Raw genomic sequence first — 26,407 nt, 5'->3', positions numbered from 1 at the left:
GATGTGAAATTACTGTTTGGGAGTCCAAGAGGCTGCAGGTTCGTTTTTTGTTGTTACTCTGATTTTCCTACTTATTTGCTTATTTATTAAACTGTTGTAGAATACACATAACTTAAAATTCACCATCCCAGCCATTTTTAAGAATACAGTTCAGTGGCATTAAGTACATTCACGTTATTGTACAACCGTCACCACCATTCGCCTCCAGAACGTTTTCATCTTCCCCAACTGAAACTGTCCCCATGAAACACTAACTTCCCATCGCCCTCCCCCAACCCCTGGCACCCCACCCTTCTACTTTCTGGAGGTGACTGCTCTGGACCTCACATAAATGGAATCATGCGGTATTTGTCCTTTTGTGACAGGCTTATTTCACTTAGCATAATGTCCTCAGGTTTCATCCATGTCGTAGTATATGTCAGAATGTCCTTCCTTTTTAAGGCTGAATAATATTCCATCGTATAGAGGTATGTACATTGTGCACGTCGTATGCACCTTGTGTGTATGTATATACGATGTTTTGTTATCTGTGCATCCCTTGATCAATTTTATTTTACTTTGACATTCACGAAAAGAATTTCGTTAAAAATAGCAAAGTTTTGCCATTGAAACCTCTATTCCCAATTGCTTCTTTAGAAATCGTTTTGCTTTTATTGAGGTGAAATTCACGTAACATAAAATTAACCATTTAAAGTATATAATTCAGTGGCATTTAATACATTCACGATGTTGTGCAACCACCACCTCTAGTTCCAGAACATTTCCATCACCCCAAAAAGAGACCCATCCCCAGGAGCAATCACTCCCCACTTCCCTCCCCCAGCCCCTGACAACCACTGATCTTGCTTTCTGTCTCTATGGATTTGCCTGTTCTAGACATTTCATGTAAATGAAATCATACACCACATGGCCTTTCATGTTTGGCTTCTCTCCCTCAGTCTGATGTTTTCAGGGTTCATCAACGTTTGGAGCGTGTGTTGTCAGCGCTTCCTTCCGTTTTACAGCTGAGTAATATTCCATTGTGTGGATGGGCCACATTTCGTTAGTTTATTCATTCTTTGATGGATACTTGGGTTCTTCCTACTTTTTGGCTGTCGTGAATAGTGCTGGCAATGAACATCCCAATTATTTCTTAAACCAACATGCCAACAACAGCAACAACGATAATAAAAATAATTGCCACAACGTTTCTTCCAGGCAAAAATCTTGCAGGGGCCCCTCCCACTCAAAGAGGCACCCCTGAGACGCCCGCTTACACTGCAGAAAGGTCCAGGACGAGGTCACCTGCACTGACGCTCTCCCTGTGCCTTTCCATAGGGTGCCTGAGTCTCCCTGTGCAGAAGTCGGCTCAGTTGCCAGTGACATCAGGACTGTCCCAAGACATGGCAGTCCCCCCACCTCCAGTCCCACCTCCCAGAGGCCAGCAGGAGTAAGCGGAATGAGTGGGCGTGTTCCTTTGGAGTTCTACTGTCTCTCTTTCTTTTTTTGGTCACACCACGAGGCATGCAGGATCTTAGTTCCCCGACCAGGGATCGAACTCAGGACCTCGGCAGTGAAAGCACGGAGTCCTAACCACTGGACCACCAGGGAACTCCCTGTCTCTCTCTTAATAACGGCCACCATTCCTTCATTGAGCACCTACTGTGTGCCAGGCATAGGGCAGGCCCCATCCATCAGACAGCAGCTACCAAGACAGCTGCTAAGGACCCCTTTTGACAGGGGAGGAAATGGGGGCCTGGGAGTCACAGGTTGACAGTGATGAACTCAGGAGCACAGCTCAGACCTGTCCAGTGTCCCCAGCCCCTGCCTTGTGACCGGGGCTGCCCCTCCAAGTCATCGGGAGCGCAGATCCTGGCAGGCAGGGCAAAGCCGGCCATGGGCTCCTGCAGTGAACCACACTGAGGCAGGCAGAGAGTTGGTGGGAACCAGCCGTGCTTAATGGAACAGTCGCCAACTTCTGAGATGAGAAACCCTTCCTTCGACAAACCTCCGTGTGACTCAAAATGAACCGATGAGCCCCCGGCAAGCTGGCCTAAGTCACCCCAGGCCTTGTTGAGGAAATGAGACATCAGGATGTGTTTGAGGTTTGGGGTTCAACGGAAACACACCAGGAATGTGGAGAATTCTGCTTCTGAGAGCTGGGATTGGCACCTCTGGGCATATTTTGAAGCCAAGTGAAAAATGGGGCTGGCTGGACTCCTGATTCCTGGTTTTTCTCCTTGCTTTGAAATATCATAGAACCCAGAGGCCACAGACAGGGGGTTTGGCCAAGGAGTGTGTCTTTCGGTCTTGGAACAGTCCCCAAAAGGCCAACTCGGGGTCAAGGTTGAAATCAGGGGTGATGGAGGCGGAGGGCAATCAGGATGTCCTGGAGAAGGCAGGATGGCAGCCTCTCGAACAGCGAACAGCATCTGGCATTCGGCGGGTGCAGAACTATTTCCTGAATGACCCTGACAGTTTAGAGCCGCGTGTCTCAAAGTGTGGCTGAGCCAGCCCCCGGGGCGCTGCACACATGGCAACTTCTGGGCACTGCCCAAGACCCACCAGATAAGATTCAATCCCCCATGGAGGATGGAGGGGAGGAAACGGCAGAGGCTGAGCTCCCACAGTACGTGTGTCGGAGGGAACTTGACTCTGATTTACTTTTCTGAGCAGCCCAGGGGGAAGCTCTGGCTCCCAGAGATTGGGCAGAGGCAAACCCCAGAGCTGGGTGACCCGGGCTGTCAGACTCCAAGTCCTGTCTACACTGCATGCTGCACACTCCCCCGCATTAGCATCAGCACCGACTCCTGGAGTTGGTCAGAAATCCTGCTACCCCAGGAGAGCCTGAATTTGGGGTTTGGTTGCGTATGAGGACCCCGGGAACAGAGCCACTACATCTGCTCGTGGTGCTGACTCCTCCTCAGCCAGGCCTCCCCGGTCATGCGGCACCCCTCACTCCTGGCTGCTCAGGCCCCATCGGATGGGGGTGCCAGATACCCATGCAGGTGCCCCCACCCCAGAGGTCGGGCCCACATGGTGGGGAGAAGAGGTTTTGCTGGGGGAGTCAGGGCAGTCTTCCCAGAGGAGGTGACGCTTGAGCTAAGCCTTGAAGGATGGACTGTCCCTCCATGGATACGTAGGAAGGGCTTTTTGGCATAAGGAACAGCCTCTGCAAAGATGTGGGGTTGGGGAGGAGCAAGAGTGAGTCGGATCGGGGCCGGGGGGGGGGGCTCGGAGATTAGGGTGAAAGGTGGAGAGTGACGTGGGAGAAGCAGAGGCTCAGAGGAGAGAGACTGCTGACCATTAAGGACCAGAATGCAGAGTGAAGGAGTCTCCAGCGTGTTCTAAACAAGCAAGGGAGGAGGCTGTCTGGACGGCTGGGGCAGGCTCTCAGAAGCAGCCCCCCAGCACACCCCACTGGAGCCACGAGGTGAGCTGCCCTTGGGGGTTCGGGGGTCACCCGCGCGCATCAGGGCAGGCTCCCATTCTGGAGGCCACGACCCCATGGGAACCACAAGAAATCCCAAGGGACACCCGGAGACCTCACGGACCCGCCCTCCCCCCCAAGATCTGCAGATGAATCCTGGGTGCACGCAGGCCCCCAAGCAAAGCCAGATCTGTGCCCCACCTCCCCCCAGCCTCAGAGCTCCCCCCAGCCTCGGCCCCGGAACGAATCTCCTGCCTCCGGGATTTGCTGGTTCGATCTTGGAGCAGGTAATTCTGTACTATCATTACTTAGTGTCCACGTATTTCCGGGTTTGCCAGCTTTCTCTCTGTTTGGGGTTTCTAATTTCATTCTGTTGTTGTCGAAGAACATACTTGGTATTATCTCAAGCCGCTTCAATTTGTTGAGGTTGGTTGGTGGCCCATCCTGGGGAATGTTCATGTGTATTTTGCCGCTGTTGGGTGGAGTGTTCTAGATGTGTCTGTTCAGTCTAGTTGGTTTCCAGACTCCCTCTGTTTAAAAAAAAAAAAAAAAAGTGGTGGAGGGGAGGGAAAAATAGAAAGGCTTGTCAATAGAATGTTCTGTTCATGTTGTTCTAGGTTAAAATGGAGCAGGTCCTGGCAAGCAGGTGCCATTGGCAGGCACTCAGCCAGCGTGTCCACTCTTGTGGCTCAAGGTGGACAAGGGACCAGGAGGCCTGGCTGGCCTGTCCCCACTGTACGGCCTCTGCTGCTTTGGAGTGAGGGTGGATGACGTCAGCCCAGCTCAGGCCCTGGCCCAGTGGAGGGTCTCTTGATCTGGCCTCCAGGGGTCTGTGTTCCCTCCCGAGAAGGCTGTCCCGGGTAGTCCAGGCCTGGTGGGGCCGGGTGCTGGCTGCAAGCAGAGCAGCCTGTAGGCTGAGCGGGCGGACGGGCGTGCCGGGTGTGAGCGGCACCTCGACCGCAGGCCTGTCCAGCTCCTGGGGAGCCTCTGCCTCTCTGCACAGCCCATGCTGCTGCAAAACCCCGATTTCCGGGCGACCCCGAAGCTATGCTGCTGGCAGCGCTCCCTCCCCTTTTCTGTTGCCCCCATTTCACAGAGGAGGAAACCAAGACCCAGAGAGTGGCTGGTTGGAGCTAGCAGTGGTGAGCTGGTAAAGAAGGGACATCCAAACACTGAGAGATTTGCAGATGCTCGGCCTGAGCCTGCAGCTCCTGGGTGAGCTGTTCAGAAAAGAAAAACACTTCCGACTTTCTGAGAGGCAGCGCATAAAGCTTTCAAAAGAAAACAAGGGATCCAGCAATTCTACTTCTGGGTCGATCCCCGAAAGCAGGGTCTCAGAAACATGTCTGCATACCCGTGTTCATGGCAGCTTTACCCACAACAGCCAAAAGGTGGAAGCAGCCCAAGTATCTATCAAGGGATGAATAAACAAACAAATGTGGGTTATCCACGCAATGGAATATTATTCAGCCTTAAAAAGGAAGGAAGTTCTGACATTTAACAGTGTAGATGAACCTTGAGGACATTATGCTGAGTGCAATAAACCAGTCACAAAAGGACAAATACTGTAGGTCTCCGCTTACATGAGGTCCCTAACGGAGTCAGATTCGTAGAGACAGAAGGTAGAGTGGTGGGTGCCAGGGCCTGGGGGAAGGGGCTGGGCAGTGAGTGTTCAATGGGGCCGGAGTTTCAGTTTGAGAAGATGAACAAGTTCTGGAGACGGATGGTGGTGATCGCTGCCCAACAGTGTGAGTGTACTTGAGGCCACGGAACTGTAGGTACACTTGATACTGGGTAAAATGGTTAATTTTAGGTTATGTGTATTTTACGGCCATGACAAAAGAAAGAAAACAAGAGATGGAAGGGAAGAGAATAGGGAAATGGAGGAGACACAGCCTAGAGAAAGTACTCAGGCCTGGAGCAGGGGCACCTGTCCCCATCCTCCCAGGGCTGTGTCCCCCCCAGAACAGTGAGGTTGTCTCCCTTGGTTGGTCCCAGCCAGGGCCTGGCCTCCGCCCCCAGGGAACCCCAAGTCAGAACCAGCCTCCAGGTTCTGGGGTGAAAAATGCTTAAGGAACCCAGAGAAGGGTAGAGAAGGGTGTGGGACCTCAGAGGAGAAAGGGATGCCTTCACAGGCATGGGTCGTGGTGGAAGAACCGTGTTATAGGGCTTGAGAGAGCGCAAAGCTGATGGTCACCCCTGTGCCCTCCTGTGCTCTCCTGCAAGCCCCATATGTGGGGTCTCCCTCCACTCCACTCCCTCCCAGGTGGGCCAATCCATGAGCCCCAACATTGGAGGCAGGATAGATAGGGGTCCCATGAGGCTGAATCAGCTGTGCTCTCCCAGGAGACCCAGCCAAGGCCCTGGGATTTGTGGAGGAGAGGGGTGAGGCGGGTGTGGGGCACAGAGCCTTCTGAGACAGGACGGCCACAGGGTCTCAGCCGTGGGGAGTCTGGGTAAGGATTTGGGAGACAGAACTCCAGGGAGCTCTGGCTTTTCCTGCTGTGTGACCTCGGGCAGTTTCCTCCCCTTTTCTGAGCCTCCCCATGCACTGCTCACCTCCCTGGCACATTGAAGAGTTCATCTGCACCCCCGCACGCCCCGCCCACCGCCGAGTTCCACCTGCTTGGGTAACGTTTGCCAACGTGCAGTCAGGCCTGGAGGAGCCCATTCATCTGAAAGAAGTGGCTGAGTGTGGTCCAGCGGGAGGAGGACATTGAGTCCTCCATCCCAGGGAGGGGGTAAGGTCAGCTGGGTGGATGGTCAGGGCCTTGAAGGACAAGGAGCAGCTGGCCAGCATTTCTGGCTGAGTGAACAGCAAGTGCAAAGGCCCTGAGGCAGGTCTGGAGGGCATGTCTTTTTATTCCCAGAGCCACAAATGGCCATAAATGTAACCCTGCTCCACCCTTACGCTCCTCCAAAAAAAAAAGAATTAAAACCGGTGGAGGATGGGGTGTTGAGATTTGCCTCCTCTCTCAGCCTCCCTCATGAACCAGAGTGAACCTGGCCTTCTGCGAGTGCACAGCTAAGGGAAAACCCCTACCTTCAGAGTGGGAGTCCTAGCATCGGTGTATGACTCTGGGAAACACCTCTGGGCCTCAGTTTCCTCTTCTACAAGAGGAGAGATGACGCCTCTGAGGGGTTTTCCCAGGCACGGCTTAAGAAGCAAAGGTGATGGGAATTGAGATTCCAGGGACAGCTTCTTTCACCCCCTGTGGGGTGAGGGCCAGCAGGGCCCCGGCCCCTTGTCTGGTGGCCTCCTGCCTTTCACCTGAGGATCTGGTTTCTGGCTTTGAGGCTGCAGAGATTCTCCCAGTGCAGCTTGGCGTGGCTGCTACTAGTAGCTATGGGAAGAATACAGGGAACAGCATCTGAGGTCTAGGGAACAGCAGGTCCAAAGGCCCTGAGGCAGCACTGAAGGGGAGCATGTCTGCTAGACAGTAAGGAGAACAGTGTGGCTGAGTGCACACAGAGGCATGAAGGAGAGGTGGGCAGGAAGAGGTGGGGCTCCCCAGACCACAATGAAATCTTTGGATTTATTCTAGAATGATAGTGACCTACTATAGGATACCGTCTGATTTTGTTGGGAAGACAAAATTGTCCCCAGTATGTGGTCCATGTAGAGGAGCCATTGCCCTGGGTGTTTTCAGGTAGAGAGACAGAGGGTCAGAGAGACCCAGGGACTGTCTACTGCAGAGACATCCAGATGGAGAAAAACTTTCATTTTAGGAAGCCTCAGGTTCAAAGCTCAGCTCCATTATGTGGACAGTGGCCTTGTCTCCCCAGGCCTCCATTTTCCTACCTGTAAAATGGGCACAAATGCCTGGAAAACACTCATCACAGGGTCTGACTCATAGAAATCTCTCTCCCTACCTCATGCCTACGGAGACTCCCAAGGCTTTTTTAAAAAAAAATCATCATAAGATGTACATAACATAAAATTTACCATTTTAACCATTTTTAAGTATTCGATTCAGTGCTATTAATTTTATTCACACTGTTATGCAACCATGCTCACTAACTATTTCCAAAACTTTTTCATCACCTCAAACAGAAACCCTGTCCCCATTAAACATTAACTCCCTGGTCCTCTCCCCCAACCCCTGGCACCCACCCTTCTACTTTCTGTCTCTCTGGATTTAGCTGCTCTAGGACCTCACATATTATTCAGGATAATGTTTTTGAGGTTCATCTACCTGGTAGCTGTGTTCGTGCTTCTTTCCCGTTTATGGTTTAGTTAATATTCTGTTCCATGGATGTGTCACCTTTTGTTTATCCATTCATCAGTTGATGGCCATGTGTGTTGTTTCCCCCTTTTGGTGGCTGGGAATCCCGCTGCTGTGAACACTGATGTACAAGCATCTGTCTGAGTCCTTGTTTTTAATTCTTTGGGGTCTACACCTAGGAGTGGGAGCTTTTGGGGGGAACTTCTTCCTTCCAGCCTCCTTTTGTTTCTTATTACAACATCTCAGGTGAATTCCATTCACCTAGCCAGGCTGCCCCCCGACACCTGTGTTTCCTGACCCCATTTCTCCCTGCCCAAGATTTTCCCGGAAAGTGAGTTTTCCGGGATATTCAGACGGAAGCCTCGAAGGAACTCACTGGGGCTTCCAGACTGGGCTTCCCCAGACTGTGTGCGTGGAAGAAAACAAGGCGAGCTTGATGCAGTTTAGCATGTAGATGTTTCCAGGCATGGGTAGGAGCTGTGACGTCAAGATTGGACCAACCTGAGTTGGAGCCCTCACTCCACCACAGACACCCACACCGGGCAAGGGGCTAGCCTTCCTCTCTCCGCACCAGATTTCTGCATTTGGAAAATGAGGGTGGCTATTCCACTCCCCCAAACCCCCCAGCTTGGTGGGAAGGTTGAAAGAGAGAATTTGTATTAAGTGCCCGGGATGAAAGCACCTGCCCCAGCCTGAAGCTCAGCTCAAGTTCACGCTGGGTTAGTCATTCAACAAACTTTTGTTGACAGTGGCTGTGGTTGAAGAGGCAAGGCTGAGTCACTTCTGAGTCACTCCTGCTTCCCCAGGACTCAGATCAGTGATGAGGAATTGGGAGCATTTGCTGAATGAATGAGTGGAGGAGAGAGAGAGAGAGAGAGAGAGAGAGAGAGAGAATGAGACAGAGGTGGAGAGAAGAGAAGGGAGAGAGATTGAGAGAAAGATTATCTATCATCTATCCATCCTATCTATCCATCCATCCATCTATCTTTCTATCTATCTATCTATCATCTATCTATCTATCCATCCGTCGGTCCGTCCGTCTATCTAGAGACACAGACAGATGGTGGGTAGCAAGACTTGAAATTCACACACACCAATCTCACAGGAGAGACTCACCCTGCAGTCCACACCCCAGTGCTGGGCACTCATCTCCCGTCTGTCATTCCATCCCCGCAGCACCACCCTCACCTCCCAGCCGAAGAAACAGGCCCGCAAGGCAGAGCTGAGGGCTTCCATGGGAAAGAATGGTTTTGCCTAAGCAGTGGTACTCACTGTGGGCGATTCTGCACCCTCCCCCTCCAAGGGACACTTAGAGACATTTTTGTTGTCACAACTGCAGGACTGCAGGGCTGGGGGTGCTACTGGCATCTCCTGGGTCGAGACCAGAAATGCTGCTGAACACCCTACAATGTGCAGGACAGTCCCCCAGAGTAAAGAAGGATGCGGCCTCAGATGTCAGCAGTGTCAAGATTGAGAAACCCTGTATGAATTATTTGGAAAAAAACTTATGTAGCTTCGTAGCTCACACTGCACACCAGAAAAAATTCCCGATGGGTTAGATGGTATAAACCAGGCTGATCCCTCAGTGTTTGTGTTACCTCTTCTCTCCCTCCCACTCAGTTTCTGTATTTAAATACGTGCAGCCTCCTAGCACCTCAGGTCAGATAGTTAACAGATGCAAAGTGTCTCACATGTCCACAGAACTCCCTAACCCAGTGGTTCTCAAACTGGAGTGAACCTGCTTTCAGGGGACACTGGCAGTGTCTGGAGATATTTTTGGTTGTCACAACTCGGGGGCGTAAGTGCTGCTGGTATCGAGTGGGTGGAGGTCAGGGATGCTGCTAACGTCCTACAGTGCACGGGGCAGCGTCTACCACCGGGGATGATCCAGCCCCGATGTTGATGATCATGGGGTTGAGAAACCCCTGTGCTTGTCACACACCAGTTCAGCGTGGGTCCAGGCTATCAGAGACACCTGGTGCTGGTGCCTTTGAGAGCCATTCATCTCTGGCTTGCTGCCTTGAAACTCCCCAGGGTGTGGCTAAGCCTGGGTGCTAGCTCAGCTTTGCTGAAGGGGTAGGTGCTGAGTCAGGCATGTGCTGGGACTCACCTGACCCTCTGAAGGCTCTCCCTCCCCCCACTTCACACCACATCATTCTAGGATGCCTGGGGCTCCCTGACATACAGGAAACTCCTAGTAGAAAAACAGCTCCTGTATCCTTCCCCCATCACTGGAGTCACTCTTGGGAGAGCATTTTGGCAATGCCCAAAGTCCTCCAAAACTGTCATCCTTTCCAACCCTGGGGGACAATCTGAAATGTGGCCCAGTGTGTACATACAGATGCCCAGCGCTTGTTTGCATAAGCAACGTCTGGCACGTCCAAATGTTATATTATGCAGCCATTTAAAATAATAAAAACATATTGTGGAGGAAAATATATGGAAAAATGGTTATAACTTTTCCTGGAAAAAAAAAGAGGATACAGTGAGAGTCACAGCCATGCAAAAACAATTCAACCACTGACCAGAAACCCCTTCCTCCAAAAAACTTTGACGAAAATTGGGTTGTAGAATGCAGGGCAAAAAATTTTTTTTCTGCTTTGATATTTTATATTTTCTCAAGTGGACACCAGGAAGGAATAGTGTTCTGTGTCTTGTCACAGGGATGGGGACAGGGCCCAGCAGTGAGGTTTTATTCATACTTTTCTCTGGGTGGCATCTGTCATGGAAACTTGCTTCCTGGGATGGCGCCCCCTCCTTGCTAGTAAAAGGGATGAATGATGATGATCTTTTAGGAACTCGAGCAGGTGTTTCAGCCGCGGCACTAACGGCACTGAGACCGAATGGTTCTCTGTGGAGGGGGCTACCTTGTGCCTTCTACGATGTTTCTGCAGCATCCCTGGCTCCCGCCCACTAGATGCTAGCAGCATCCCCCAGTTGTGAAAACCCCAAATATCTCAAGACTGGGTTGCAGCTGGCTGAGAACCACCCATCCAGAAGCTATTTGAAGGAAGTCAACATCTGGGTTTCAGAAAGGGGCAGAGAAAACGATGAGGGAGTGTTTCTGCATTAATCAGTGCAAGCCAGCTCTTTGCCGGCCCCGTGTCTTGCTGAAACGTGTCTTGCTGAAACGCACTGCTGCGTAGGAGCCTGACACTTTCTATTGTATCAGTTGGAGGCACTCAGGAAACAGAAACTCAGCAGCTTCAGTCCCCTTACAAGTGGCCTCTCATTGGATTCAGAGGCCTCTGGGAGGTGTTTTCGAGCAAGCCAGAAACATGGCTTTACCCGTGCGTTTAAAAACTCAACGAGAAAGACCGGAGGACCGTACCAAAAAATTATTTAAAATCTCTTGCGAGTCTTCTACTCCTACTGCCTCTGAGACCAGCTCTGAGCAAAGAGGGGCGTTTCCACGGATTGAGGGGGCCAGTGCTCTGCTCTGGAATCGTTTTTTGCAAAAGCTGCAGAGAGAGGGTACAGAGGCTCACACACATGCACACTCACACACCCCATCGCCAGCGGAAGTGGGCCCAGGCTCTTTACTCGAGAAAGATGCATCAGATTGTCATCTCCCATTTCTGCTTTTTGTGGATTACCAAACGCTCTCAGCTGTTTCCAGGGCTGCCGTCAGGGGTAGGGGGTGGGGAGGAAGGATGAAGAGAGGGAGGAAGGGAGGAAATCCCAGCCTCTGTCGCAATAGGGCAAGAGTGTTTTAAAACAGGCGCTGCTTACAAGCTATTTTCACTTTCTGGAAAGAACTTATGCAATTGTTAGTGGCCATGGTTACCCACCCAGGGCCCCCAGAAGGGGGAAGAGGAGGGGGAACCTGCCAGGGAGAGGCACCTCCTCGCCTGATTGAGGTATTCAGGGTGCTGTACAGGGGTCCTCCCTTGCTCGCGAGGTACATTTCTGGAGTGGCCGCCTCCAGCCAGCAAGGCTGGGGCTCTGATGTGACTCCTTCACACAAGGGCAGCTGCAGGGGAGGGTCTTATAACCCTCCACCACCAGCAACAGGTGGGTTGTTGCAGAAATCCCTCTAGTGGGATTCAGGGACCCCTGGGAGGCAGCCAGACCAGGCTGGCACCCTGACACCACTGTTCCATAGCTACCTCTCTGGGCCTCTGCTCAACTGGAAAAGCGTACTCACCATCCATGACCCTCAAACGTGGATTTCATTTTTTTCCAACAGGATGGGGAACTCATATTAAAAAAAAAAAAAATTCTGCTAAAAGGCAAGACTAGTGAAAGGCAAAACAGGTCAGAAACTCAGCATTTTGCCCCTTCTGAAGGAAAAAAAAAAAAAAGTCTGCCCACTACAGAAGTTTGGCTAAAACCTCAGAAGCTTCCAAAAGGAGGTAAGGCTTTTTTCAGCCCAGGGGAGGCCACGTCAGTGGGACCAGCAGTTTCTCCAGCTCTGGGGAAAAAGAGGCAATTTATGGCTCAGGGAACAACCTTAAAATAACTCTCCCTCAGTCCTAAAAGGCAGTGTTTAAATTTATAGAAAAACCCACAGGTTCCTGGCAGCTGGGGGCTGCAGCTGGCAACCCCAGATGCTGGCCAGGGCAGGACTCACTTCACCCTGCCTCTGCCAGGCTGCCCTCCATCAAAGCTGCCCGTTCCCCCCAGCCCCTCCCAAGTGTCCCAAGCCCCCAGCTTCCAAGCAGCCAGACCAGTGCTGTGATTTTTTTCAAAAGATGCAAAACTTTTTTTTTTAATTAAAAAACAGCAAAATCTTATAAAAATGAACCAGGCAGTCAAAATGCCCACCTGTCTTCCTATTTACAGTAATACAATATCTGTCACAGTCATTATGTACAATATTATAAAAAATGTTGCACAGTACAAATTAAGGCTGTATTTTTCACGAGGCATCAAGCCTCGATCCTCTAGTGTAGACCCGGCAGGGGGGAAGACGACACTTAATTATTGCACCATTTTGAAAACAAAACTCGTCAAGGAGGATTGTGGTCTTCTCCCACCGGGCCTTCAGTCTCTGATGGGGGCCGGGCGTCGCCGTCGTCGTCGTGGGGGGAGCCCCCTCGGTGGCCACGCTGTGCCCGGCCCGGTCCTCTGGGCCCAATAAATACCAGTCACAGTTTGGAAGGGGGCCGTGCCCGGCGCGTGGGACCCGCCACGGCCGCGCGCGGGTGGGCGGGGGGCGTCCAGGCTACATGTGCCGCTTCATGTGCAGAGCCAGGTGGTCCGAGCGTGAGAAGGCACGGTCGCACAGGTGGCACTGGAAGGGCCGGTGGCCCGTGTGCTTGCGGTAGTGGCGCGTGAGTTCGTCGGATCGCGCAAACTTCCAGCCGCAGCCGTCCCAGTTGCAGTGATAGGGCTTTTCGCCTGCAGGGAGGGGGCGAGAGCCGGCCTTAGTTTCCCTCCCGCCTGTGGCTCTGATACTCACAGACACTCACCCTGATTAGTGGCTACTCGGGCGCGCACAACCTACCCCTAACCAGCTCTCTGAAGGGCGCCCGCTATGTTTTGAACCTCTAGGGATCCTAGGCACGTTATCTCCCATTCCCGGGTCTCCTGATCCTCACTCCCCAGGGGTCCTAAGCGCGCACAGTCCGCTCTGCAGTGTCTTTCAGCCACGCCCCCGGGGGGCTCCTAAGCTTGCACCTTCCCCCCCCCCACGACAGTCTGAGACATAGCATCCCCCTAGGTTTCGTAAGTGTGCATGCCTGCCCAAAGTACCGAGCCACATTCCCAGGAGGGTCCTAAGCGCGCGCCCCGTCCCCAGGGTCCGGAGCCACGCCCCCAGCCAAGCCCCAGGGGGCTAAGACCTTGCCCCCTCCCCAACCTCTGGGCCACGCCCTCTGGGGGGCGCTCCTAAGCACGCCCTTCCTCCAGCTCCCCCCGCATTGGTCCCCAGCCCGTGCTCGCTGCCCACCTGTATGCGTGCGCAGGTGCGCCTTGAGGTGGGAGCTCTTGGTATAGGTCTTGCCGCAGCCCGCGTAACTGCAGGTGTGCGTGGCGGTGCGTTTGCGCGGCCAGGACCGCCGGCCGCGCTTGGGCTTGGCCTCCAGCAGCTCCAGCGGAGACGCGGGCGGCGTGAGGAGACCTCGGGCGGCTGGCGGCGCCAAGCCCAGAGCTGCGGCGGCGGCCGCCGCGTCGTCGAAGAGGCCGAAGGCCGCGGGCGCCGGCGGCGCGTAATGCAGGCCGGGCCCGGGCGCGCCGAAGCCGGGGCCACCGAAGGGAGGCGGGAAGGGGGCGCGCGCGCCGGGCGCGGGGAGGCGCGCGGGGCCGTCTGGGCTGAGCGGTGGCGTGTCGGGCGGTGGCGGGGGGCGGCCCCCGGGGCCTCGCATGCACGCAGCTGTCGGGCCCGGGGCACCCTCGCGCTTGAGGCCCCGAGGTCCGCGGGCCAGGCCCGGCGCGCAGCCGTAGCCGCCGCCGCCGTCTGCCTCGGGGGGTTCGGCTTTCACCAGGCGGCCCGGCGGCGCCAGCAGGAAGCGACCGTGCAGCGCTGGCCCCGGCGGCACGTCCAGCTCGGGCCGCAGTAGCTCGGACACCAAACCGCCCGCGGGGGCGCCGTAGGGAGGAGGGGCGCCGGGCTCAGTGTAGTAGAACGCAGGCGGCGGGGGCGGCGGCGGCGGCGGCTCCGGGGCGGACTCAGCGCCCAGGCCGTCCAGCCCCATGGACAGGATGAAGTCCAGCACGCTGTTGAGGTCGTCGTCCGTGCCGCCTGCCTCGGGCTCTGCGCGCGGCCAGCGCTGCGGGTGACAGAGCGATAGGCGCGGGCGTGAGCGCGCGGTGGGGCCGGGGATCGCTGCCCGCTGCCTGCGTTCTACTACCCTAAGCCCGCTGTCCCTGCCGCCTGCGTTCTACTACCCCGCAGCCCACGTTCTACTACCCTGAGCCAGCCGCCCCCGCCGCCCGCGGTCCCTGCCGCCCTCACCTCCTGCAGGCCGCGCTCCCGGCACGGGCTGGCGAAAGTGGAGAAGGACGGTAGGATGGGCTCGCTCAGCGCCATGGCTGGGACCCGGGGCTGACGCGGATTCGGGACACCGGTGAGTGGCTGCCCGGAACCGGGCTGGTCGGGACGCGGGCGGGTGGGGACGACTCTGCGGGCTGCGGCCGGGCCCGCCCAAGCCTTATAGGCGCGGCGCGCGCGGGGGCCGGGCCAAGGCGGCGGCGGCGGAAACGCGTCCCGGATGGGGACGAGCTCCGGGCGCAGCCTAAATTTAGCCGCGGTATATAAGCCGGCGGGCGGCGGCGGCAGTGGCCACTGAGGCCGCCAGGGCCCTGAGCGGCCGGCTCGGCCCATCGTGCGCAGCCAGGCGGCGCCCCCGGCCCGGGCCCGCCCCCGCCTGTCTCCCCGGCGACGGCGTCAACACACGCTCCACAACAGCAGCGTGACGCTCAGGGATCCCCGGGGCACCCCGTGGGCTCCCGCCTGCGGGAGCACAGGGAGGACCTGGAGCGGGGGCGGCATCCGGGGCCTGCAGGGATCCCTGATGGATGGGGAGATGGGCCCCCGCAGCCACAGAGGGGTCCACAGAATCCTAGGTGGATGCGGTTAACTGGGTCCCGCGAGCTCAGAGTGGCTTTCCGCGGACTCAGCTCCTCATTTTCTGCGAACCCACCAAGCCTGATCCACTGTTATGCCCACCACTCTGTCAAAAACCTTGCATGATGACAGCAAGAAATGTTAAGTCTTTGAGACGCTCTCCCTCAAGGAAGCCCTTCAGGGCGGGGAAACTGAGGCTTAGGAGGTGCTGGGAGACGCTTGAGGTCCTACAGCTGCCAGCAGGCCTGGTGCCTTTACTGACTCACGTAAGCGAGGAGAATCATGACAACGAATCTAACAACACAGACCCAGCACCAGAGGGGCCACAGGGAACAAGCCATCCCTGTGAGCATGTAAACACCCGCCACCCCCCACCCCCACCAGATGCCCCACACCAGGCATGGGGCCTGCCAGGAACGGACTGTTACTCCTGCTGTTACTGTGTGCTGGCCTTGTGTGGGCACTGGGAACACGTTTGCCAACAGGCAGACAAATCCCCTTACCCTTGGGGCTTTCACTGTAGTGGGGGATGGGGGCGGAGAAGTGAAATAAACAACTATATTGGGGAAGGCAGGGGAGGGAGATGGGTAGTGAGTGTGTGTGGGAGGGGAGAAAGAGGATGGTGGAATTTTGAACCCATCTCCCAGGAGGAGATGTGTGAATCAAGACCTGGGGAAAAGGGGAGCCAAGTGGGTATCAGAGGGAGAGCATCTCATGGTGTAACCTGGAGCCAGTATCCAGCCCTGGTCTCTTGATCCCAGAACCCATGTTCAGGCCTGGAGGTGTCCATGGTCAGCCACAGTCCCACGGCCAGGTGGTAAGGGGTGCAGGCAGCTCCTGACCTGGAAGCCTTCCCTGGGGGCCAGGAGGGTTTTGTCACTGACAGCATCTGGACCCCCGCAGCCCAGGGACACTGCAGGGGGTCGCCTTGCCATCACAGAGGCACCAAGAGACCACCCTGGGGTCCACAGTCCTGGACCCTCCCAGCTGGAGGGAGCCTCAGAGGTGTGCCGTCTCATCGTGATTCATCAGACTGTGGATTAGGCAAACACTTGTTGATAAGCCCTATTTGCCAGGTGTGGGGCACCCAGAGGTGCTTCAGTCCCAAGCACAGTTGCTGGGGTGGTAGTAGTGCAGGGATCCCCTCTGCAGCTTTCCCGGGCTGCTGGAGATTTCAACTTGAGCTCCAAGATGCTTCCTGCGGCTGCCACTGTGATGGTTGAGAGTCAGCCTCGGCCACTGACCACTCTCTGTGTGACCGTGAGCAAGTGGCTCTGCCTCTCTGGGCTCACTTCCTAATCTTGAGAAATGCAGAATATAATAGTACCTTACCCCAAAGGGATATCATGAGGGTCACGCGGGTGCTTTCTCTGTGGTGGAAATGTTGACGATATCCTGTGAGCTCACTCAAGTGCTGGTTAGATGAGCTTTGCTCACTGTCATTCCGTTCTCTGGGCCTCAGTGTCCCTGAATGAGAACGAGGGGAAGTTGAAGGGAATCAAATTTGTTTCCCAGGATGTATAATTCTCAGTCAGTTGCGGACCTCTGCTCCAATGGCGCCTGGGGCCTCCCCTCAGCCTCAGCTAGCTCCTGCTGCTCTCTCCAGCCCATCCCCGTCCCTTCCTATTCTGTTTCCTTGCCAGTTCTGGAACACACCAAGCACATTCCTCCCTCCAGGCTTTGTACTTGCTGTGCCTTCCACCAAGCGTTCAGTCCTCTCACTTTCCACTAGCCTGGCTCAGGCTTATCTCCCGCCCCCTCCCCCCTAAACTAATGAACTTTATTTTTATAGAGCAGCAACAGGTTTACAGAAAAAAATGATCAGAAAGTACAAAGAGTTCCCATATATCCCCTCCCAAGGCACAGTTTCCCCTATTATTAACGTCTTGCTTCAGCGTGATAACCTTTGTTACATATTGATACATTATTATCCAGCCAATGTCGATACATTATTATTAACTCAAGCCCACAGTTTACTTCAGGGTTCACTCTTTGTGTTGGACATTCTGTGGGTTTCAACAAATGCATAGTGACATGTATCTGCTGTTACATCATATAGAACTATATAGAACTGTTTTCACTGCCCTAAAAATCCCTCCCTCCCTCCCTTCTAAGTCCTGGTTAGGTTCCGTAGTTTTACCTTTTGCAGAATGTCACAGAGCTGGAACCACACCATATGTAGCTTTTTCAGAGTCTTCTTTCACTTAGCAGTATGCATTTAAGATTCCTCCATGTCTTTTGGTGGCTTGATAGCTCCTTTCTTTTTATCAGTGAGTAATATTCCATGGTATGGATGTACCACAGTTTGTCCATTCAACTGTTGAAGGACATCTTGGTTGCTCCCGGTTTGGGGCCATCGAGTTGCTATTGAACAGGCATTGAATATGGCTGCTATAAACATTCATGTGCAGGTTTTTGCCTGGACATAAGTTTTCAAATTAATTGGATAAATACCTAGGAACACAATTGATGGAATGTAGGATAAGACTCTGTTTAGCTTAGTAAGAGACCACCAAACTGTCTTCCAAAGTAGCTGTACCACCAGCGATGAACGAATGAGAGTTCCTGTTGCTCCACATCCTCGTCAGCATTTAGTGGTGTTGGTTTTTTATATTTCAGCCATGCTAATAGGTGTTTGGTGGTATCTCATTGTTGTTTTAATTTGCAATCCCCTGATGATATCTGATGTGGAGCCCCTTTTCATATGCTTTTTTGCCATCTGTATATTTTCTTTGGTGAGGGGTCTGTTCAGATCTTTGGCCCAGTTTTTAACTGGGTTTTTTATTTTCTTATTGGACTTTAAGAATCCTTTGTATATTTTGGACACGAGTCCTTTACCTGGTAGGTGTTTTGCAAAGATTTTCTCCCAGTCTGTGGCTTGTCTTTTGATTCTCTTAACGGTGCCTTTTGCAGAACAGAAGTTTTTCATTTTAATGAAGCCCAGCTTATCAGTTTTTCCTTTCACAGACTGTGCTCTTGGTCTCGTATCTAAAAAGTCAGTGCCAAACCCAAGGTCATCTCGATTTTCCCCTATGTTGTCATCTAGAAGATTTACAGTTTTGCATTTTACATTGAAGTGAATGATCCATTTTGAGTTAATTTTGTTGTTGTTGTTTGGCTGGTTTTTTGTTTTGTTTTGTTTTGTTGCACGTGGATACCCAGTGGTTCCAGCACACTTTGTTGAAAAGGCTGTGTCCTCAGCTCATCTGACTGTGCGTTTCAGTGTGAATGTGGGCTCTCCAGGCTCCACCCCCACCCACCGGGCCCACAAATAGTACCCTTCCCCAGGCCATATAGTTCCTTCCTCCACCCCCTCTTTTCTGTTGTTGTTGTTCTGCGGCACTTTTCACCACTGGTCATTATTTTTATCTACCCGTTTGCTTTTCTTCTGTCTCCACCACAAATAGTGTATGAATCACGGGGAGGATGGGAGCCAGGTCTATATTGGATCCATTATGTTCTTCAAGCCCAGTTCAGCACACAGTAGGCGCTCAATAAACGTTCACCAGAGGGATGAACAAGCAAATGAATAGCTACATCTCTTGCGGCTCTTCAGAGGAACTTCTGCAGGTGGCTCTCTGCTCCCGTGGGATTGTCTACACTCTCTCCTCCTCACCCAGCCTCCTGTGCACCTTCTTTGTCACCACGGGTGGTAATAAGTTGAATGTGTCCCCAAAAGATACGTCCATGTCCTCACTCCTGGTACCTGTGAATGTGACTTTAATTGCAAAGAGGGTCTTTGCAGATGTAATTAGGGGTATCAAAATGAGATCATCCTGGGTTAGGATGGGTCCTATATCCAATGATAAGTGTCCTTATAAGAGAAAGAACACAGAGATACAAATGTAGAGAAGGCCATGTGAAGATGGGGACAGAGATTGGAGCTTTTGTTGCCATAAGCCAAGGAACACCAAAGATTGCCTGGGGTTGCCAGAGGCCAGGAAGGAGGCCTGGGACAGATTTTCCCTCGGAGCCTCATCAGAAGGAACCAACCCTATTGACACCTTAATTTCGGGCTTCTGGCCCCCAGAACTTAAAGGGGATACATTTCTGTTATCTTAAGCCACCGAGTTTGTGTCACTTTGTGGCGGCAGCCCCGGGAAGCTCATACCGTCATGGTAACCAGCCGTTCTGCCTGCCTGCCTGCCTGCCTGGTTCCCTCTTCAGAAAGGGAGCCCCTCAAAGGCAGGGGCCTCCCTTGATTCATCTCTGTGTCCCCCAGGCCCAGCTGTGGACCTGGTGTTGAAACAAACGTGATGTGAGGATGCTGGCCACCCACCAAGGACCTCCCAGGGCAGCGTGAGACACTCCAGCAGAGCACCCGGGGAATGTAACCAGTTACACAGAGCCACGAATGAGTGTAAAGAACGTGGGCTTTAGTTGCCACTTTAGCTGTGTGTCCTTGGGCACATCACACAACCTCTCTGAGCGTCAGTTTCATTGTGAGATATGAGTATTTACTGCCTGATTATAGGCATGGATGAATGAGCCAGATAGAGGGTCTCAGGCAGAGGGAGAGGCTTGGCACAGAGGGGTTCGGAGCATGGCACCTCTCAGGCTGTGGTCCTGTCTCCCTGCTGTCCAGGCTGCACCCACCTGTGTGGGTATGTGTCTTTGTGACGTCTCAGGTGATGATGCTATTGGAGAAAGAGCTCTGGACTTGAAGTCAAGTCCCAGCGCTACCTCTTTCAAGCTGGGCAACTTACTCTTGGCCAAGCTTCCAAGCAGCCTGTCCCACTGCTAAGTGGGGGAGAATAAGGCACATGTCCAAGGATTACATGGTCAGTAAGCAAACTGGTGATGCTGAAGAATGCCGTGGGTGCTAAGTAAATGAGCACCCTTCTCCCTGTCATGGCTAAGTTCCTAAAGGGTAGGGACTGACTCTGTGTTCATGCCCTGCCAGCCCCCCTCTCCCAGTTGGGAACTTTATGCCTCTTGATGGTGATGCCCTCGTTCTCATCTCTTTCCCAAGGTCTCCCATCCTCTCCTAACAGCCCAACATGAATAATCTAACCTGAGGGGGCAGATAGTTTCCCTCCAATCCATTGGTAATGTTTTGAGCGCTGTGTTCGCACAGATTCTGAGATTACATCCAGGCTCAATGCTGGAAAAGAGAGCTGTGATTGATTAGTGATGTCTCTCCATGACTGATTGGTGATGTCTGTCACTGGTGGAGCCTTGTTGGAGTAGTATGCATGCAGCTTTACATTTACCATCTCTTGTCAGGCTGTCTTTAAGGACCCAGGAAACTTGCAAATCAGAGGTTTTGAGCCTGAACAAAAAATAAATGTTGAGCTCCCTCTCCATGTTCTGCTGGACATGGAGAGGAAGGTAAAAAAGTACACAGCTCCGTTTCTGCCCACAGAGAGCTTACAATCTCCTTTAACCGGGTCCTGGCCATTTCTAGTATCCTTTACTTCTTTCCACTTTTCTTCTAGAGTCTAGACCATCTCTCCCTTTACTAGCTGTTCCGCCCCAAATAGCTATTGTGTGCACTTGGCCCAGCTCCCAAGAGCAAGCACTCAGGAATTCTACAGAAAACACGTCACTTAAAATACAGCTGAGCTTCCAAGACTAATTGTGAATGCTCTAGAGGAATTACAGTCGCATGACAGCAGCAACTGCACGATGACTCCCAGCTGGGGCAGTCGGGGTATTTCTGCTTAAGTTTGCATAAGTTCTTTGCAGCGTGTTGCCAAACTTAGCTCCCCATGTTGCAAAGATGTTTGGCAGCTCGGTGTTTCTCCAGGATGGGAAGTGATGCAGGCAGGGGTGCTCCTGCAAGTGGGCTCTTTTCTGAAGGTCACCACCTTGCCACTGCCGTGCTTGTGGCCAAGGTCCAATGAGAAAGGGCTCTTCCCAATTTGCCTCCCTGTCTCTGAGATTTTCTTACTGTTTATGAACAATTAAGTAGTGAGCATGTAGGGAAGGTGCAGAATTGCATGTGGTTGATGACCGATGGATTCCTATGGGGACCCCTCATCATCTCCTCACCAGCCAGACCATGACTATCTCAGTCTCATTGATGCAGGGACGTGAGAGGTGGAGGAACATTTATGAAGCACCTACTGTACGAAGAGTAGCCCCTGCTCGCCGCAACTAGAGAAAGCCCGCGCAGCAACAAAGACACAAGGCAGCCAAAAAATAAATAAATACATTTTTTAAAAGCACCTACTGTATGCCAGGTCCTGCATTGAAGAGTTGTATGTGTTTTCTCATTTAATCCTCACAGCAGGTCTGTTTAGTGTGGTGAGCAATGAACAGAATGGGGGTGCTCAGCCAGAACCCCAGGTCAGATCCTGGCCCTGGCACTTATATCTCAGTAACTTTGAATGAAGGGCCTTCTCTTTTTTTTTTTTTTTTTTTTTTGGGGCCTTCTCTTTTTGAACCTTTGTTCCTGTCCCATCAAAGGAGCATGAGAATGCCTTGTCACCTGTTGATGAAGATAAGAGACACCCCGTGTAAAGAACTTTTCCTAGAAGAGGCCCTCCGATCCTGGAAGCTGTTTTTATTTGCCTAAATCAAGGGCTGGCACATCCTGACTTGTGGCTTTTTACAAAATATATGTATGAAAATGTCAATAGTATTGCTCTTTTTTTAAAAAAAATTATTTTATTGAAGTATAGTTGACTTACAATGTTGTGTTAATTTCTGCTGTACAGCAAAGTGTTCTTAATATTTCACGTATACTCCAATGTTAATTATATATGTGTGCATAATTTTTATGGAGGTGAAATTCACATAGTAAAAAATTAACCATTTTAAAGTGAAAAATTCAGAGGCATTTAGGACATTCTCAGTATTGTGCAACCATCACCTCTATATAGTTCCAGAATATTTCCATCCCCCACAAAGGAAACTCCATCCCCGTCAGCACTCACTCCCCATCCCCTCCTCCCTCAGCCCCTGGTAACTACGAATCCACTCTCTGTCTCTATAGATTTGCTTATTCTAGATATTTCTTCTAAAGGGAACCGAACACTATGTGACCAAAACAGCTTCTGTTTGGCCAATAGCTAAGCATGTCTTTTTCCTTTATGAATGTTTGGGAAAAAACCCCAAAAGAATACTATTTCATACATGAACATTCTATGAAAATCAAATTTCGGTGTCCATAAATATGTTTTATTGGCATGCAGCCACGCCCATTCATGGAGATATTGAGACCATGCACAGAAAGAGACTGGATGGTCATATGCAGAAATACTGAATCTCTGGCCCAAAGCTTAGAGAAGTTGATTCCATATGGAGAAGCCAGCAGAGCTACTTTTGGACTCCAGAGTCTGAGCTGGGCTCCCAAACAATCACTGCCTCTCAGTATGCATTTAATAGACCTTTCTGGAATTCTTATTACTGAGCAGGTGCTGGAGAGTGAGCCGTCATCCAGAGTAAGCTGGTCTTTGCCCCTACTTAGCTTCTAGGTGTTAAATCAATAACTAGCCAAATAGATATGGGGGTGAATCTGAAGACATCCTTTAGGTCAGTGGTTTGGACATTCACCATCAAGGGATGTCTCGACACCTGGTTGTAAAGGTACAGTTTATTAGTGATGACTGACGAGAGCTTTTTTTTTTTCTTTTTTTGCTTAGGTTTTTTGTTACATGTTGGCCATAGCATCTGGGCTGGGGGCTGCTTTTTTGTTTTATTTTTACTTGAAAAATTTTAGTTTTATTTAGATTTAAAATTATTAAGTTTTGATTTATTTATTTTTATTTTATTAAAATTTTTGCTTTATTTAGATTTAAAATTTTTAAATCTTATTTATTTTTTATTTAAAAAATTAGTTTTAAAAATTTTAAAGTTTGGGAGCTCCCTGGTGGCCTAGTGGTTAGGATTCCTGGCTTTCACTGCTGTGGCCTGGGTTCAATCCCTGGTTGGGAAACTGAGATCCCGCAAGCCATGTGGCACAGCCAAAAAAAAAAAAAAATTAAAGTTTTATTTAGATTTAATTTTTTATTTTAAAATTTTAATTTTATTTAGGTTTTTAAAAATTTAATTTTATTTCTCTTTATAGTGGGATCATTTGCATACTGTGAAATTTCCAAGTGGTGCAACCATCACTACAGTCCAGATTTAGAACTTTTCCATCAACCCAAGGAAATCCCTCCTGTCCCATTTTCAGTCCATCCCCACTTCCACCCCCAGCCCCAGTCAACCACTGATGTGCTGAGTCTGTAGATTTGCCTTTTCTGGATATTTCATATAAATGCAGTCACACAGTGTGGTCCTTTGCATCTGGTTTCTTTCACTCTGCATAATTTGAGGCAGCGTGTACCAGTCACTGGTTCCTTTTCATTGCTGAATCGTATTCCATCTTACGTATGGACCACAACTTGGTCACCCCTTCACCTATTGATGGACTGAGTAATACTGTGTTGTCCATGTCACTTCTTGGAGCCCAGTAACAATCCCACACACATAACTTAGAAAAGGCAGTCATGTCCTTTCCCACCTTGAGTGCCCTGGCCTCCCCTCCCCTCATTGGCCTGGGACTCCAGCACTGTTGTCTGTAAGGTCACCCCTTTGGGAAGCTGGTCAGACCTGTAGGCCTCCCTGCCACACCCTGCCAGGAGGAGGAGGCTGGCGTTCTGCCCTCCAAGACACCTTTGTGTTCTGCACTCATGTGCCTGGCATAGCCATATGTGTGACCCGGTAGGGGGAGAAGGAAAGGCCTGGGGGCTGGGGCAACAGTGACCAAGGTTGAGCCCCACATTGTTGGCACCTGGGGGACCCGCTTCCTCACACAGTCCCCCTGACCTGCCTGCCTTCTGACTTCAAGGAAGGTTTGATTCTCGCTTATATGGATGACAAGCCTGCACAGAGCCTCCCCTCCCCAGGGATCGTGGCCTGTTGTCACACAACTTGCTTTGGTTTCCTGTCATCAGCCAGAGGAGCTGGCTTTGGCATTGACCTCATTTGAATCTCTCTCTGCTCCTTCTGTGGTGAATGGCCTCAGGGACATTGCTTCACCCTGCTGACCTGCAATGCTGTAATCAGGGTGGAAAATAATAACAACATGATTAAGTTATTATATGTTATTATGTCATTATTATATATTGTTAATAATGATAGGCACTCAACAGGTTGGCCGGTGATCTACAAGGGATGAATTGCTTAAGGACCCCGTTTAACATTGTTAAAAGTTTATTTGTAAATCTCCACGTCTTCTGTTTGGGGACAAGGTATTTCTGGATGCCTGGAACCGTTTCTCTGGAAAACAAAGGAGCATATATATTGTTCGGATCCACTTATTTTTTCACTTTCAATTTTTTTTAATCGAGGTGAAATTCAGAAAACAAAAAGATAATCACTTAAAGTGTACCAACTCAGTGGCATTAAGTACATTCAAAATGTTGTACGAACATCCACTCTAGCTAGTTCCAGAACATTTCCGTCACCCCAAAAGGAGACCTTGTACCCATTAGTGGTCACTCCCCATTACTCCCTCCCTCCCCCAGTCCCTGACCGCCATCAGTCTTCTCTCTGTCTCTATAGATTTGCCTGTTCTGGACGTTTCATATAAATGGAATCATTCACTAAGTGGCCTTCGGTGTCTGGCTTCTTTCACTCAGCATCATGTTTTCAAAATTTGTCCACGTTGTAGCAGCCCTTTTTATGGCTGAATAATATTCCAAGATGTGGAGGGACCACATTTTGTTTATCCACTCATCTGTCGATAGACATTTGGGCCGTTTCCACCTTTTGGCAGTTGTGACTAGTGCTGCTGTGAACATTCGTGTACAAGTATTCGTTTGAGTCCCTGTTTTCAGCTCTTTGGGGTCTATACCTGGGAGTGGAATGGCTCGGTCTTACGGCAACTTTAGGTTTAACTTTTGGGGGAGCCGCCTAATCAGATCCACTTTGAAAAGGCTCTCCTGGGCTGGAGACAGTGCTGGGTCTTCTAGCTTTGACCCCACCCCCTGCCTCCAGGATATTTATTCTTCTGATGACATTTATTCAAGCCTCTATAAGCACAATCTCATTTCCTCCTTCCAGACCCCGTGATTTGGCTTTCTCTGTTGCACACTTTCTCTCTCCTCCTGTTCCAGTAACACAAGGCTTCTCCCACTTCCCACTGGGAGCCAAGCCACAGGCTGGATGAGTGACGTTGCAGCTTTAACAGGGTGGACCTCACCTGGATGGTGTAATAAACCCCCTTTACAGATGAGCAAACTGAGGCTTACTGCCTCAGGGTTTGGGATCCCTATACCAGCACACCAGCCCCCTCTCATTCCCGGTTCTTCAACGTCTTTGCAGTTTTGCTCCTTGACCCTGGGCAAACGCTGTACTACAAAGGCTTTTCTGGTTGAATTTTGGGGGAGGACGTTAAGAAAAAAAACTTAAAGAGAGACAGGTCCTGATGGGAAAATATCCACGGTATCACGGGGTCAGTGGTGTCCCCACTAAAAGATATGCCTACCTCCTAACCTCTCACATCTGTGACTGTGATTTCTTAGAAATAGGGTCTTTCCAGATGTGATCGAGTGAAAGCTCCCGAGATGAGGTTCATCCTGGATTTAGGGTGGGCTCTAAGTCCAGGGACAGTTGTCCTTACAGGGAAAGAGAAGGGGAAACAGACAGAGAATGGAAGGCTGTGTGAAGATGGAGGAAGATATGGGAGTGATGCAGCCACAAGCCAAGGAGCGCTGAGGGTTGCTGGCAGCCGCCAGAAGCTGGGAGAGAGATGGGGCCAATTCCCTCCCTCAGAACCTCCAGAAGGAACCAACCCTGCCCACACCTTTATCTCAGACCTCTGGCCTCCAGGACTGTGAGACAAAACATTTGTTTTATGTAAAGCCACCCAGTTTGCGGTCATTTGTTAAAGCAGCCACAGGACACTCATATGCATGGACAGGAGGAGTGAGCTGGGGTCTCTGCATGCTGGGTCCGGGCTGAACATGGCTGAGATCCTGGGCCCAGAAGGGAGGAAGGCATGCCCACAGACAGCCAGGGTGTAGCAAGATAAATGCCATGAAAGAGGTGCAGTTATTATTGTTCTCATCACCATTATTAGTATTGAGTCATTATTCATCTCCGTGATATGGGGCGCTCATTACCCCCTCGACTCCAGCCCATCCCTCCATTCTGCGACCCAGTTAATGGAACGCCCTTCTTTTGCTGAGGCTAGAGCGGCCAGATCAAACACTGGATGCCCAGTGAAGTTTGAATTTCAGATAGATGAGGAAAGATGTTTTCGCATTAAGTATGTTCCTGTTTAACTGCCTTCCTCTTCCATTCTTAGCTTAAAGCTGTTGTATTTAC

The 26,407-nt window shown here is 51.4% G+C and overlaps 1 protein-coding gene across 1 annotated transcript; it reads right to left on the bottom strand.

Annotated features, from left to right (window-relative positions):
- Positions 1–12,313: 12,313 nt before the first annotated feature.
- Positions 12,314–14,710, bottom strand: KLF2 (KLF transcription factor 2). Its single transcript, XM_027084522.1, has 3 exons — positions 14,534–14,710; positions 13,529–14,348; positions 12,314–12,978 (listed from the first exon to the last, which is right to left on the bottom strand). The coding sequence occupies exons 1-3, from the start codon at positions 14,606–14,608 to the stop codon at positions 12,803–12,805; spliced, it is 1,071 nt and encodes a 356-aa protein (XP_026940323.1). The 5' UTR covers positions 14,609–14,710; the 3' UTR covers positions 12,314–12,802.
- Positions 14,711–26,407: the final 11,697 nt, after the last annotated feature.

Source organism: Aethalodelphis obliquidens, unplaced genomic scaffold (genome assembly GCF_003676395.1).
Source record: "Aethalodelphis obliquidens isolate GAN/ISIS:26980383/991018 unplaced genomic scaffold, ASM367639v1 scaffold53, whole genome shotgun sequence".
Classification (NCBI taxonomy): Eukaryota; Metazoa; Chordata; class Mammalia; order Artiodactyla; family Delphinidae; genus Aethalodelphis; species Aethalodelphis obliquidens.
Note: the sequence above shows the minus strand (reverse complement) of the source record. Positions and strands in the feature narration are given on the sequence as shown.

Excerpts from the sequence above, each read along its gene's own strand:
- KLF2 (XM_027084522.1), bottom strand. The coding sequence starts at position 14,608 with ATGGCGCTGAGCGAGCCCATCCTACCGTCCTTCTCCACTTTCGCCAGC. Across the intron at positions 14,349-14,533 it reads GGGAGCGCGGCCTGCAGGAG|CGCTGGCCGCGCGCAGAGCC; the intron begins GTGAGGGCGGCA and ends TGTCACCCGCAG. Across the intron at positions 12,979-13,528 it reads GCACCTGCGCACGCATACAG|GCGAAAAGCCCTATCACTGC; the intron begins GTGGGCAGCGAG and ends CCCTCCCTGCAG.